General features: G+C 42.2%; 1 protein-coding gene across 2 annotated transcripts in view; it reads right to left on the bottom strand.

The window, feature by feature from the left end:
- The window catches only part of LOC109906348 (calsequestrin-1-like), a 32,790-nt gene extending 16,782 nt beyond the window's left edge, over window positions 1–16,008 (bottom strand). Inside the window, exon 1 of one of the 2 annotated variants that reach the window (XM_020504012.2) lies at window positions 15,439–16,008. In XM_020504012.2, coding sequence (XP_020359601.1) covers window positions 15,439–15,675 — 237 coding nt within the window. In that variant the 5' untranslated portion in view covers window positions 15,676–16,008. The remainder of the gene's footprint in view (window positions 1–15,438) is intronic. The other variant, XM_020504011.2, reaches the window with a different exon arrangement.
- Window positions 16,009–16,414: the final 406 nt, after the last annotated feature.

The following is a 16,414-nucleotide window of genomic DNA, read 5'->3' as shown; positions in this document are numbered from 1 at the left end:
TAATACCAGTAATAATGATAATACCAGTAATAATAATAACATTACAGTTTTTTTCGATTGCTAAACGACAGTGGACACAACTGGAGTCACATGTGCAAAACTCTAACTACAGTCTGCACAGCAGCAGTTCATGTGGACCAAACTCTAGTTCGTTTTTCATTGCTTGAACACAGTTTTCAAAACTCTACACACTTATCCCATGACTTTAACCACAACCTGCACAACACTGTGGATTTACAGCACTTTGTTCAAATGCTAACACACTGCTGTCAAAACTGTGAACCACACATTCAAAACGAAATAGATTGCAGCCTTGTGCCTTTCAAACACTGCTGATTGCAATTTCACCTGAAAGGCTAAGCAGGTGTCTTGTTTTAGACTTGTTAGTGAACGCACACACATATTACAGTATATATAGGTAGAGCTCAGAAAGACTCATTTTGGAAATGGAACAAGGAAGATGGGTTCGTGGAGGGAGAAGGGTGGCAGGGAGAGGGCGGATGCGTGGAGGAAGACAAAGAAGACAAAGAGCTGTTATTTCAGATGAAATAAGGGCTACACTTATAGACCATGTCGTGAACCATGGTCTCTCATTGAGAGAGGCAGGGTTGAGGGTGCAACCCAATCTGCAAAGATCCACAGTGGCATCTGTAATGCGAATTTTCCATCATGCAAACAGGTGAGAGTTACATCCTTACAGTAAATGAAAACATTACAGGAATCTATTTTGTATTGCAATTTTAGAATATTTACACAGATATATATTACAGTAAGTTTGACTGTAAAATATATTTTTACAACAGGACCCAAAGGCTGCCCCCAACAGGGTGAAGAGGAAAAATATTTTCAGATGCGCAGGAAAATGCTATTGTTGACATGGTTGTTGTCAACAATGCAATAAAACTGCGGGAGATTCAAGATAGAGTGCTGGCTGATAATGATATATTTGAAAATGTTAATTCTGTCAGCACAACAACTATTGCTCGAGTCCTAAAGAAACACCAAGTTACAATGAAACAGTTATACACTGTACCGTTCGAGAGAAACAGTGAACGGGTAAGAGAGCAAAGATACCAATATGTCCAGGTAAGACGTCTGAGGTTACGTACACAGCTATACAAAATATTTACAGTAAAAAAAAACACTAGCATTTCTACAGTAAAACTGTGCACTTACTGTTTTTCAGAGAGTAATGGAGGTGGAAGCACTGGAAAGACCACATTCATTTGTATTTATCGATGAAGCTGGATTTAACCTTGCCAAAACACGGCGCAGAGGAAGGAATGTTATAGGTCAAAGGGCCACTGTGGAGGTTCCAGGCCAAAGGGGGGGAAATATCACCATGTGTGCTGCAATGGCCAATGATGGTTTGCTTCTCAACACACCACTCATTGGCCCATACAACACAGAAAGGCGTATAGCTTTCCTAGAACAGCTCTATGCTCAGCTAGTGCCAGCAGAACAGGGGGAGCCAGTAAGAAACCCCCAAGTTTTTGTCATAGTTTGCGATAACGTTGCTTTTCACCACTCTGCAGCTGTCACAGATTGGTTTGCAGCACATCACAGATTTATGGTTTTGTACCTGCCTGCATATTCACCCTTCCTCAACTCAATAAAGGAGTGTTTCTCTGCCTGGAGGTGGAAAGTGTTTGGTCACCACCCACATGACCAAATGTCTCTTTTGGAAGCCATGCGTGCCGGATGTGAGGACACGAGTCCAGAGGACTGCCAGGGATGGAGAAGGCAATCCAGAAGGTTCTTCCCCAGGTGCATGGCAAGAGAAAACATTAGATGTGATGTTGAAGAAAACCTGTGGCCTGATGCTAGAGAGAGGCAGGATTAGCCCCTCAATTATTTGTTCGAATTACAGTATGTACTTTTAGTTTCTACCTTTTTTCTCATTACTGTAATGCCATAAATTACTACAGACTATTGAAGCAAACTGCAAATGTTCATTTACCCTAAAGAATTGTTATGTTTTAACATTTTTAATAAATCATGTGAAAGAATGTCACTCTTTTCTTTGAAGAAAATATGACTTTGTATGAAGTCACTGAAATGGTTCAAACTGTAAAGATGAAAAGTTAGTATTTTCTGTATTGGTGATGCTAGTGTTTTTACTCTCAGTGTGTTCTGAGTGACAGTGTGTGTTATCTCAGTGAGGGTTGTGCATAGTGTTTGGCTGCACTGAGCGTGTTTTGAGCCATGTGTTAAGAGTTGTGTTGCTTGGAATGAGTTTTGCAGGTGATGTGAACTGTTTAGCTTAGGTGACTGTTGGTAGTGCAGACTGTAGTTAGAGTTTTGCACATGTGACTCCAGTTGTGCCCACTGTCGTTTAGCAATCGAAAAAAACTGTCATAATAAGAACATTAATAATAATAACATGAATCATGATAACAGTAATAATAATAACAGTAATAATAATAATACATTTGTAGAGGGCACTTCCCACACTCAATTTGATAATGTTGATGAATGATGGGGTACAATTCCTCCTAAGATCTTGGATCAGATTAACCAACCCTCAATCCTACCAATGGGGTGAAGAAATGTCAGCCTCTGTTTCAATGCTTAGATGCATCCTCATTCATATTCTATGGGTGAATGAAGGACAGTCTAAGTGCAAACATGGGAAACAAAGAGGTAGTACATCCCTAGTTTCCTGTAAATCGTGCATTAACGTCATGTCCATAAATTAAAATAGCTCCATTGTTAAAGTAAAGCGGTAGTTCTAGCAGGTCAACTCAACCTTGCTGAAACTGATCTGGGAGCTGAATCGTTTATCTTCAACCTTGCTGTGTGGCTGACGTTTGATGTAAAGAAAAACTGATCTGGGAGCTGAACGCTGCTCGTTGTTTGATGAGTCACAACATGTCTGTATATGCGTCACATCTGATTTGAGTGAGTCACTCACAGAGTGGAGAGGCTCATTGGACGTCTGACGGCCTCCATGATGTTATTATAGCATCGTTTTTTGGTCTTAACAGCGCCAGTATATTGTGGTTGTCCTGATGTTATAAGGTAGGGCGAGGAAGGAGGCTGTGTTTATGACTGTGTGCATGCTTATTACATCCATCCCTTCTACCTCTCCATTCCGAAGGAAAGAAGAACACAAACTGATACAATTACTAACACAACCGACTTCTCATTTGTGTCAAAAGCCATTTTTTTCCTTGCACCAATGTTATGATTAAACCACTTCGTTTTGATGCAGAGATTTGAGGTCTGTATGAGACCCCAGGACAACGAAGAGTCACATTTTTACCCATAGCTACTGAATAACTGTTAGGAGTTCACAACTCAATCCCCGTATGCTAATACACAAAGAAACTCAATAGCAAGACTGCTTTGTTAAATGAGAGATTTTCTCCCCATTTTCAAACCAGGAAACAAACTTTTCTAGAACAGAATAAAAACTAAAGTGATGCAAAAACAGAACGTGTCACAGCACAGCAGGAACCGATCCTAGCATGGGATGTGGTGAATCGCTCATGACACGCGTGTGTGTGTGTGTGTGTGTGTGTGTGTGTGTGTGTGTGTGTGTGTGTGTGTGTGTGTGTGTGTGTGTGTGTGTGTGTGTGTGTGTGTGTGTGTGTGTGTGTGTGTGTGTGTGTGTGTGTGTGTGTGTGTGTGTGTGTGTGTGCGTATGTGTGGCACTCTTTTTTTAGATTTAGTCTCTAGTCTTAGTCATTTTTACTAAAATATCATTAAATAATGATTTAGTCTAGTTATTGTCAAAATGACGAAAACAGTGGGCAATTTTAGTCAACTAAATGCTCTTTCATTTCAGTCACATTTGTATTGCCTCAATAACCCAAGTAAACATATTCCCTGACTTCCACGTGAACAACCATACATAGCCTGGTCCTACCAACATATTTTTCTGTATAACATTCTATACTCTTCTAGACAGCAGACATATATTTAAGAATAATGACATTATATAGGAATTATCTGGCCATGTGAATTAATAATTCAACCTAAATAGATATTACACATTACATAGAAAACAAACAGACACACACAAGCAGAGAAAGAGATAGAATGAGTGAGAGAGAGAGAGAGAGACAGAGAGACAGAGAGACAGAGAGAGAATGAGTGAGAGAGAGAGACAGAGAGACAGAAAGACAGAGAGAGAGAGAGAATCCCCAGATGGTGTCACAGAGTATTGGTAAAGTAGATTGTTGCTTTACTATTAAACTTAATGCTGCTATTGTTTTTAATTTTGTAAAGCAGCTTATGTTTCTTAACCAGGCAAAAGTTAGCTAACTAGAAGGCTGGTGGTGACTGCTTAGCCAAGTTGAAACAAGCAAGTCGCCTGGGCGATGTGTATAAATCGAAGGCGGAGCCGGAGTCTAATTTTAGTCACAGAGATAATTTAGTCTGGTCTCGTTTAAGTCAACTGAAATGAAAAATCTTTAGTTATAGTTTTTCCTGGGTCTATTTAGTCAGTTGTCGTCTCGCCACTGAAAAATAGGTGCTTGACAAATATTTTAGTGACAATTTTTGTTGACAAAATTAACACTGTGCTGGACACACCAGGACATCCCTAAGAGCCCAGGGATGCAGAATAACAAGGCCTTCCAATTCTATCCCATCGACTCCCAGCTATAGTGTAAATAAGTAATGGATGTAGCTGTAAAATACCAGTGTGTGTCTGAGTATGTGTGTGTGTGTGTGTGTGTGTGTGTGTGTGTGTGTGTGTGTGTGTGTGTGTGTGTGTGTGTGTGTGTGTGTGTGTGTGTGTGTGTGTGTGTACAGTATGTTTGATGCTGAACACATCCCTGCAGCCTACAGCGACGTGTTACATAACTGGGTGGGCATTAAAGATTCAAACAACAGATTTAAACGTGCTGAGCAAAAGGAGCCAGCAGAGCTTTGTTTAAAGGCAACACGTGGGTGTGACTTATTAAGTCAGAGTTTGAGTGGCAGTTTTGTCACAATTTTAATCAAAGTTTAAGTCAGTTTTAAGTAACAGTTTGAATCAGAGTTTAAGTTAGAGTTTAAGTCTGTTTTAAGTCACAGTTTGAATCAGAGTTTAAGTCAGAGTTTAAGTCCATTTTAAGTCACAGTTTGAATCAGAGTTTAAGTCAGTTTTAAGTCACAGTTTGAACCAGAGTTTAAGTCAGTTTTAGTCACAGTTTAAGTTTAATTCCACTGTGGGAATCAAATGAATCGAAAGTTACAGAATGCACATTTAATAGCCTAGCTTTGCATGCCATTGAATAGCCATTCTAAATCATATCAGACTTAACACGAACACAACTACAGTATCTGCTGGAGGGCTCCGGGGTTAAGGTTCCTCTAGGTACAGATCTAAGGTCAGCTTCCCCTCCCTCAATCCTACGATGAACCATTAGAGGGGAAAATGCAAAACTGATCCAAGATCAGCGTCTGGAGGAGTGTTAAGGAGCTCTGTTTGTCACCATTGTTGAGTGACTCATGCTCACTACATGAACTCCATCGCAGCTTTGTCACACACCAAACCAGCCAACCAGCCAATACCCTCCTCGCATCACACATCACCCTGCAGTCGTCAGGGGTTGGTTAGCCAAGCAGGATAGATCTATCAAAGAGAGGCCTTGTGGCACAGCTTTATCAAACACAGTCTATTCTCCTGGAGTACCTCATTCTGGCTATTCTGCCTGTATTTAAGAGGCAGAACACAGGCCTAAGATGCACAATAACACACAGTAAACCATACTACAATACTAGGTGTTTTTTCCTGACCACATGATCTTAACCGACAATACAATACTACTAACTGTATAACTACAGCTCCTATTAGTAGCCATGGTACAGTAGTATACTGTATATCTAAAAAAATGTGCTCAATCCTGTGTACATATTAGGCCCAAGATGTTACAACATGATACTCCAATAAACAGGAGTTTATATATGTTTATACTTCAGAGTAACAATGACAACAGCAAGTGAAAACCATGACAACGTAAACTTCCCCACTTTTGCCTCTCCCTCTAGTTCCGATCTATAAAGCAAGAAATAAAATAACTTTAAACTTTAACCAGGCTTTTTACTCCCCTGTCTTTCAGTGTGTGTGTGTGTGTGTGTGTGTGTGTGTGTGTGTGTGTGTGCTTTCCCGGCCCTAACATTACCTCTCCTATGAATAAGATATAAAAAATACATTCCAAATACATTCAGTACGCCTACAGAGAGGGAGGAGGGTCATTCATTAATCATTAGGCAAAACACGAAGTACAGACTATTATAACACAACAGCAACGTGTGTATGCCTCTTCTCTAAGCCTCCCAGTAGAAACACAATGGAACAACAGTGTGTCACGTTGCCTGTCGCTTGTGACTAAATCTGGGAACGACAACATCAACGAGGTCAAATCCACCTCAAAGGAACACAACAGTGATCATCCACCTCATAGAAGCACAATAAACAGACCCGCATAGAAGCACAATAACAGGAATGTATTCTCTTTGAGACATTAAAGAGATTCCAAGGCTTTGATGTCCCACATTCTTCTGAATTCTACCTCCGATTCTACATATGATGTTCAGACAGCAATGATGAGGCCCAAAAATTTCCTGAATGATTCTAGAATGAAACGCTATTCCAGTGCACACAGCATAAGTTAATTATAGAGCTCAGCAACCTAGTAGTCACAACTATCAACTGTACCATACTGTAATCTCCAGAAGGGGGCAGATTCAGTGCAAACCCACACAGGAAATAGTGAGAAACAAGAAGGGGATGTAATAGAACTAAAAGCACCCAAATCATCTCTGATATAAGACCACTCAGAAGAACTTCCTAGCTTAAATACGTGGGCCTAAACAGACTAGATTGGCTAGACTGAGGGAAGTGTTAAAGGGTGAAATGTCAGTGTCATTGGGTAAATTTAGCCCGACATAGACAGAGAGAAAGCAGCCGGCCGGCCGCTTCAACAGGGACTATTTTGGCAAGGCTTTGGGGACTTGCTGACAAGTACAGTATCAAACCCGCATAGCTGTCTGCTACAGGCTGCAGTTAGCCAACGCTGCAGAATCAGTGAGTGTGTGTGTGTGTGTGTGTGTGTCTGTGTGTGTGTGTGTGTGTGTGTGTGTGTGTGTGTGTGTGTGTGTGTGTGTGTGTGTGTGTGTGTGTGTGTGTGTGTGTGTGTGTGTGTGTATGTGTGTGTGTGTGTGTGTGTGTGTGTGTGTGTGTGTGTGTGTGTGTGTGTGTGTGTGTGTGTGTGTGTGTGTGTGTGTTTGTGTGTTTGTGTGTGTGTGTGTGTGTGTATGTGTGTGTGTGTGTGTGTGTGTGTGTGTGTGTGTGCGCGTGTGCGTGTGTGTGTGTGTTTTTTGCCAGAATCTGGGGATAGGAGTCTGATTATCTGATAGGTTAGAAAACTGCTGTGTGCTGTAGTGTAGGGGGAAAACAGGCTGTTGCTGGGATGGAAGAAGATGGATACTGCGTAAGGGCCTGACACCAATATCCTGTTGTTTTTTGTAGCAATGACCAAATAAATCGCTAGGACTGGGGTGTAGCCTAGAGGGCTCTATCTGGAACCAAAAAGGGTTCTACCTAGAACCAAAAAGGGTTCTACCTAGAACCAAAAAGGGTTCTACCTAGAACCAAAAAGGGTTATCCTGTTGGGACAGCCGAATAACCCTTTTGGAGCCCTTGTAGAGAAGAATGGAAGAAACTCCCCAAATACAGGTGTGCCAAGCTTGTAGCGTCATAACCAAGAAGACTCGAGGTTGTAATCGCTGCCAAAGGTCATTCAATAAAGTACTGAGTAAAGTGTGATATTGTGTGATAAAATGTGATATTTCAGTAAATATTTCAGTAAATACATTTCTAGAAACCTGTTTTCACTTTGTCACTATGGGGTAGTATGTGTAGATTGAAAAAAAAACAATTTAATACATTTTAGAATAAGTCTGTAACGTAACAAAATGGAAAAAGTGAAGGGGTCTGAATACTTTACGGAATGCACAGTAAACACATCGTTCTATGACTGACAGTAACCTCCTATACCATGTAACCTATTTAGGTCACACTTATTTAGATAGTCCCCCATAGATGATCTACAGACGTTCATACCATCAACAAACTGACAAACTGCATATCTACTGTTAGGGCCGTGTTCAGAGTTAGAGTATACACACATATCTTTTTATGACTCATAGGCTGCGTTTACACAGGACGCCCAATTATGATGTTAATTTTTCATCAATTGGTCTTTTGACCAATCAGATCAGCTCTGAAAAAAGATCTGATGTAAAACGATCTGATGTGATTGATCAAAAGACCAATTGGTAGAAATAATATCAGAATTGGGCTGCCTGTGTTAACGCAGGCATAGTAACCTATGCCATGATCAGTACCTACTTAATCCTAGATATTTTGGACACAGCCTGACTCTCATGCAAAAGTATATTCATATCACATTAAATGTCTCTGACATCATATGCTGTATACATTACATATACCCACGCAAATGCATAGTCATCGGAATGATTGATGTGCAATAAATGTCTCTAGTGCAGAGTCCATCTTGCTCAGAAAGGTGTACAGTACATTACATATACCCATTCATATCACAGTAACAGCATCAAAGGTAGCATATTTGTCCATATCTTTTCCCATACCTCTCCTGTATATTACACATTTCTAGACCTGGGTTCAAATACTATTTGAAATCTTTTCAACTACTTTAGCTGCACATGATTGAGCTTGCCTGTCGCAGAGGAAACAATAGAATAGTCCCGGAAACTCTCAATGTTTTTGATTTTGAATAGTATTTGAACTCAGGTCTGGAAATTATTAATATCCTAGAAAGGTGTGGAAACGCAGTAGAATCAACATTGGGTAAGAGATGTCTCACACACACACACACATACACAAAAACACACACACAAGGAGAAACTGTAGTTGTTGAAGTTCTAGATTGTGCTTATTCTAAATAACAGGATATGTATAAAGTTGTTTTCCTCCTGTCACATGTTGTCACATGGGGGTGAATCAAACACACTCTCACACACACACACACTGAGAAAAAGAAAGAAATCTCTGTGTGAGTGTATTCCTCAATCCCCGTGACATCATACCCCAACCATTGGAGCTGTGAGATGATGACGGAATGTGTCCTCCTAACTTGGATGTGTCTCAATAACTTAAATAGCTTCCTCTCCTCACGCCATTTCCTCGAAGACTAGGGCCATCTTTAGAACCAGGAGTTTGTCATAACCAGAATAAACTCTACAGGATATAGCCTAGCGTTTCCCTCTCAGTTCATGCCTGATGACACTGCCCACTGGGCACAGACGTCATTTCAACGTCTAGTTTTGATTTACATTTGGATGAGTCAACTAATGTGAATTCAAAGTGAAATCAACAACAACTTGTCTTTTTTTTGTTGGGTAAAAAAAAAATGAAATTCCCTTATGTTGATGACTTTTTGCAAATCCAATCAGTTTTCCATGTTGATTCAATGTCATCAAATAGATTTTTTGTTGTTGAAATTGCATTGAAACAACGTTGATTCAGCCAATTTTTGCCCAGTGGGTCTGTTGCAGTCAGGGTCAGAGGTAAAGAGGCTATGGTCTTCTAGCTGGCTGGCTGGCTGTGGTCTCCAGTCTGGCTGACTGGCACAGAGTCGCCAGGCTTTGGAAAATCCTTTCAACAAGCTCCTAATTCATTCACTCATTAACTAAGCTTATGATCTGGACCTGGTCCACGTTGTGCTGTTGATCTGTTAATTCCAAAGTGTCATCAGAAGAAAGGTATGTATGGACTGTAACAGTCAGGAAATAGAGAGCAGGACTGAAAGAATAGTTTGATTATCACATTTCAGAACAAGGAACAGAGTATAGAAAATGAAAACTATGACACACAAGAACACTGCACAACTTAACCATAGGCTGCTTCATCCTTTGTAGCATTTTAATCATCCCCAAATGTTCTACTCAGCTCTAAAACGTTTTTAAATTTCTTAGTTACTAGCAGTAAGGCTTGCATAACATCGTTACTCTCGTGAGAACTTGCAGTAATCAAAGTCTGAAGCTTCTTGTTGTTCCCGCTGCTGCCTAATGAACAAGCAGTGATTATGTTATTTTGCATAAATGGCATGACCCCCCATGAAGAGTGACACGGTTGCCATGATGACAGTCTGACCTTTCAACTCAATACTACAGAGATCGTCTACTCCACAAGGTACTGTAGAAGATGTGGCTAGTCATGCAAGGAAGATGCGTAGACGAACAAGCTAATGTGGTATTGTCCATGGGTGGCCGATAGGGCTATGGATGTCCACTGTGTGTGCAACTAGTGCAACTGATCTAGACAATAATTAGTTGAACTAAATATGTTTGCGCTGTGCTGGAGCAAAAGCCTGCACTCACTGCAGCCTGTTGATGCCGCAATACTCTACTAATGTTTGCAGAGTAGGGACTGTGAGCTCACTGTTTACAGGTAGCGTCAGTGAGCTCACTGTTTTCAGGGTAGCGACTGTGAGCTCACTGTTTACAGGGTAGGGACTGTAAGTTCACTGTTTACAGGGTAGGGACTGTAAGTTCACTGTTTACAGGGTAGGGATTGTGAACTCACTGTTTATAGGGTAGGGATTGTGAACTCACTGTTTATAGGGTGGGGACTGTAAGTTCACTGTTTACAGGGTAGGGACTGTAAGTTCACTGTTTACAGGGTAGGGACTGTAAGTTCACTGTTTACAGGGTAGGGACTGTAAGTTCACTGTTTACAGGGTAGGGACTGTAAGTTCACTGTTTACAGGGTAGGGTAGGGACAGTAAGCTCACTGTTTACAGGGTAGGGACTGTGAGCCCACTGTTTATAGGGTAGGGACAGTAAGCTCACTGTTTGCAGGCTATCTCAGTCCATATCTCAATCCATGTCCCAAAGGAGGGTTAAAACTACACTGCAGTTTGAAACCAGAGACGAAGTTAAATACAGTATCACGTGTAAACTCATGTACCATTTACTTTTCATACAAACTATAAAGTACATTTATCTTTTCAAAGACATAGACTCATAAAACCTATAGCTGCCCGCTGTCCCTTAGTGTCCCACTTCATGTTAGTCCAGGTCAGTCCTGTCCCATAGAAGAGATAAAACTACACCCAACTTGACCCAAGGAAACTTCAGTATCATGTGGACCTTACTACAGTGGATGCATCTCTTGTTCACTCTATTCCCCTCTTTTCAAAGCCATTGAGCCATAAAAGCCTAACTGCCCACTGTCCCCCTTCTATGACATGAAGAACCAGATGTCCTGCTGCCCCCTTTAGCCAGTATCCCATTCAGCCTATGATGTTGACCCTTGACCTTTCTGCTTAGAGTACATTCCTAGATGCATAAATCAAGGCACTCCTCAGGCTTTGGGTTACAGTATTCCTTTACTGACCAGACCTCGACCACTCTCTGTCTCCCTACCTAAGATACATGGTATAGACCTAGCTCACAGTCCCTACCCTGCAAACAGTGGTAGAGCAATGGTGCCCAATATTGGCTATGTAGGTCCAAGGAGCGTTAGTCAGACAACGACTGAAAAGTCACTGTAAAGTTTGTTGCAGAGTTATCTGATGTCTGGTATACCAACATTCTTCATGTTCTTCTTCTTGGGTATAACCCTGAGGTCTGGTCAACATAACGGCTTTAGAGTCCCATAGTGAAACTGAAAGTACACTGCAAAACCATGTTGTAGGCTACTTAGGTACTTTACTATGCTTAGGTGCCTTAGCGAGGACTCAGCATATTAAGTCTTTAACTTTGGATGCAATCCTGTGAGATTTGGATGTGTATACCCAGTAGACATATTGCACCGTTAAAATACCCTGACAGGCAGACATAGATACTTTCAGGGTAGAATGTTACAAATATAAGTACAGCTACCCCTAACCTAACCACTGGGTAAAAACTGGTTGAATCAATGTTGTTTCCAACGTCATTTCAACCAAATAAATCAATGTGACGACGTTGACTCAACGTGGCATTTCGTCTTATCTTTACCCAACTACACAGAATCCACCATAGTGTAGTGTGCTAAGCTGTCATGAGTCACTGACAAATATATTCTCTATAGAATACCACATAGCTACCACTTCCCTAGGCATAATGTAGTGTAGAAATGCTAGCTCACCAGTACCACACATTGTGTAGCATTGCTGCACATTCTCAATAGAATCCACCATGGAGCCAACCAGTTCCCTATGACTTAAGGTAGTAATGCTAGCTTAGCTTACATTAGTCATTGTTGTTAGAGCCTAGTAAAGTACAGCAATGCTAGCTAGCATGAGTCACTGTTGTTAGGCCTAGTGCAGCAATGCTAGCTTTTCCTAGCATGAGTGATTGTTAGCTAGCATGAGTCGATGTTGTTAGGCCTGGTGCAGCGATGTTAGCTAGCATGAGTCACTGTCGTTATGGCTCGAGCAGAAATGCTAGCTTTTGTTAGCATGAGTCATTGGCGTTTGAGCCTATTACAGTGCAGCAATTATAGCTAGCATGAGTCAATCTTGTTAGGCCTACTGCAGCAGTCACTGACTGTCTCAAGTTAAGACACATCTCCATAGTGACTAAACAGCTGCAATCTGGACCCATTTATAGTAGGTTTGGTACTTTCATTGAAAACAAAGAACTCTCTCTATTCTTCTCTCTCGCTCCCTCTCACTATCAGCATTTCTCAATCAGGATTGTTATAATCACACCCCATCAACACAAACTGCACAGATATGAGCACTGATACTCTCCCACACCCAAATCATCCTCAAGCAACATCATATACTCCTCAACATCACATAAACCCCAAAACCGATACGCCCAACCACATATAGATATAGCATCTTCCTCTCAGTGGTCTTGTTTTTCAACCCAGAGAGATACACTATAACCTGACTCCAGCAGGGTTAGAGGGGTGACAGACCAGGATGACTCTCGCTAGCATTTTGACCTTTGATCTCTCTGAGAAGAAGATGCTGAAGGTGTCGTCTGCGACAGCCACACTTAGACGAGGATGGTTCAGTCTCGGGCGGCAGTAAAACCAGGGGTCCTATTTGCTATGGACACAAGAGGACATATTTGCGATCTCGTACACATGGAGAGTCACACTACCTGTCTTAACTGTCAGTGTTTCTGGTGTGTCTCTCGTTCTCTCTCTCTTTATCTCTCACTCAGCAGTCTTAACAGTTAACCTCTAGACTACCAATTCAATAAGCTTTTCACATAAACACTGCTTTTGAATCCAGACACTGTCACAACCTCAACAACAAAGCTCAATCTAAAGAAAGAAACAAGTCTCAACAAAAATGATGCCATGTGGCTAGACTGCTGTAATTTGTATCTAACGGTTAAATCAATCGTATCCACGCTGAGACTCTTTATGGTTTTGGGATATTCATGAGGAGACAGCAGTTTCAGAAGTCTGATCAACACAGTTAGAGCTAGATAGAGAACATTAGATTACACATCTTATGCTACTCATCTGTCTAATGGCATTACAAGACATCACACAGACGAAGAGAAAACATATGAAATGTTCCCAGCTGTGAAATGTGTCAGAGCATGTCACACAACCTAAACCACCATGCAAAACCATTCCTCTGATCAATATCTTGAGATTGTAGGGTCTTCACTGCAATAAAACCAATAACATATGTTTCTATTGGGTCCATCATTTAATAATGAATGAATCCCATTTGGTAGTAATGACCTGCTATTTTCAGTATGTATTTTAGACCCCTGAGAGCTAGTTACCGATTGGCTAGGAGTCAGCAGTATGAAAATAGGGGTCTAGCTACTCAACAACTCCTCACACTCGCAAACCTGCTCAACTCAGGCACATTCACCCAGTCCACCGATCACATCCAAAGCGTGATAGGTACAAAAATAATGATTTAAGACACTAACCTGAGACCAAGCATTGTGTGTTATGGCACATAAAGAGCCGTTAATCTTTTAAACCAGGCAAGTCAGTTAAGAACAAATTCTTGTTTACAGTGACAGCCTAGGAACAGTAGGTTAACTGCCTTGTTCATGGGCAGCTATTTTTACCTTAACAGCTTGGGGATTTGAGCCACCAACCTTTCGGTTACTGGCCCAACACTCTAACCACTAGGCTACCTGCCACCTTACAGTTAGAGGTATGAGATATGCTCTCTCTCTCCCCAGAGGCCTTCTTCCTAACCACGTCACCCCTGTCCAGAGCAATTTAGAGTCGTGGTTTACAGATAGCCCTACTCTAGACCTGGAAGAAGACACTGTCAGTCTCAGAGTATGAGTGCAGATCTAGGATCAGTGTTTTCCTTTTCATTACAATGAATAATAGTAAATGGATGGGGGGGTTCCTGATCCTAGATTAGCAATCCTACTCTGACGATTGATACATACAGCCCCAGGTCCCCCGTGTCCATGTAATTGAATAGGATCTAAAAAACTGACCCTAGATCAGCACTCCAACTCTGAGATGACTGATGCATACAGCCCCAGGTTTAGCCTGGTCTGCTGTGCACTTGCAGGGAGGGCAGTGTGAAGAAGAACATATCGGTTGTTGTTATGATGTCATAGTCTATTTCCGACCCATTACCGATTCATCAGTTTGGCCGTTCGTACACTGTAGCCGCATACTATACTTGCATACACACAGAAGCCGATTGGACACCATCAACCAGGACCAAATAACCTAGAGAAGCCCAAAGCAAAAACCGATGTATTTAGGACTCAGCAATGCAAACCAGACCAGCTTCAACTCTGTTAACAACAACCAATAACATGACGGGACTGAGGTCCACTCATTTGGAGCACTCCCTATCCTGGCTAAGTCTAACCAGGTTAGAATGACTTGGGATAGACAATAGACTTGGTAAAGACTGATCGACGCAGCTATTAAGGTGGTTTTTTTCAGCATCTCTCAGCATTTAGTCTCCTCCCCTGCCATCTTGTCTCCCCTCTCTCTCCTCCTCTCTTCCCTCAATATCTTCTGGCTTGATGATGCTGGCTTCCTGGGATGTACCTACAGCTCCACTGATGCTGTGTGTCTCTCCCTCATTGTTGCCCCTCCTTCCATTCTCTCATTCCTCGGCTCCCTTACATCCACTCTCCCACCCTTCAACTTCTTCTCTGCACCTCTCTAGGACCGACCTCCGGGACCATCTACTGCATCTCCCTCATTCCTCCACCCTCAACCCTTCATCCCTCCATACCCTTTTCCCCTCATCCCTCCACTTCGTTATGCTGTCCCAACACCTACCTACAGGGTCATGTCCTCCATCTCCCTCATCCTCACATCCCTCAATCCACTCTGTGCCTCTACAACCCTTATTCCCCTCATCCCTCCGATCATTCATGCTCCTTGGGACACACCTTGAGGGCCAACTCCATCTCAAAGACTCTTAACTGTTCCCTCATTACCTCACTCATCCTCTCAATCCACCCACCCTCCATCTTTCCATTCATTCCCTTTATAGGACCTACCTCCAGGGCGAGTTCCTCCATTTCAAAAGCTTTCTGGGCGTTTTTGTTGTTCTCCACATGTGCATGGTAGTAGATCACCATCACATCGTACTTCTTCATCACAGATTTGTAATTCTTAGCGTTGAGATCATGGACGCGGTCTTTCCCATCATACTCAGGGATCTCCAGACCCTTCTCCCCCCAGGACAGGGACCCCAAGGAGAGCAGGGCCCCCAGAAACACCCAACCCCACTTCATGGTTCCAGGTTATTGTTGGTTCCCGACACTCAAGTCACCCACGACTCAGACGTCAATGGATGAATTGTTGAATGTTTCGTAAAAAAAATATATATATGTTTTACGTTGTTCCTAAAATACACAAAACACTACACCTAGGAACAAGGTCCACTTCGTTTCGACGCCGGCCAGAGAAGAGCAGGTCGGAGTGTTGAATCCCCCTTTAAAAAAAATGGCACGTGGGCTTAGACGCTACTGGCCAGAGGGGTGAGGGAGGGGAGTGCTTCCAATAACGAGAGTGAGTTGGAGGGAGAGAGAAGCAGGCTGAAGACCCAGGGAGAGTTGACCGCTGAAAAAGTAGGGAGAGAAAGTAGAAGGGGGGGGTCTTTCTGACGAGGGGTTTGGGGGGGTTTAGAAAATAGCAAAAGGGTGGGCACGTGGGAGGGGCTATCTTAGGGCCACCTGTTGGATGCCATGGCTACGGAGCGAGAAGAGAGAGAGACATACCTAGTGTCAGGGAGGGGAGAAGGTATGGGTGACAGAGAGAGGGAGGATTCCATTCCCATATTAGGTTTTGTAGAGGTCCCTGACCATGCCTAAAATACTGACACCGAAGGTGTGAGCATTCACAAGATGGCCACCATGGAATTCTGAGGGTTGATGAGCTATGAGATTGGGTTGATGGCGGTGTACTGTAGAGACATATTGAGAGCGTCATATAATCATCAACATTCATAATTATTAGTACCTTTATTTAACT

Source organism: Oncorhynchus kisutch, linkage group LG16, assembly GCF_002021735.2.
Source record: "Oncorhynchus kisutch isolate 150728-3 linkage group LG16, Okis_V2, whole genome shotgun sequence".
Taxonomy (NCBI): domain Eukaryota; kingdom Metazoa; phylum Chordata; class Actinopteri; order Salmoniformes; family Salmonidae; genus Oncorhynchus; species Oncorhynchus kisutch.
This window is presented reverse-complemented; position numbering and strand designations above follow the sequence as displayed.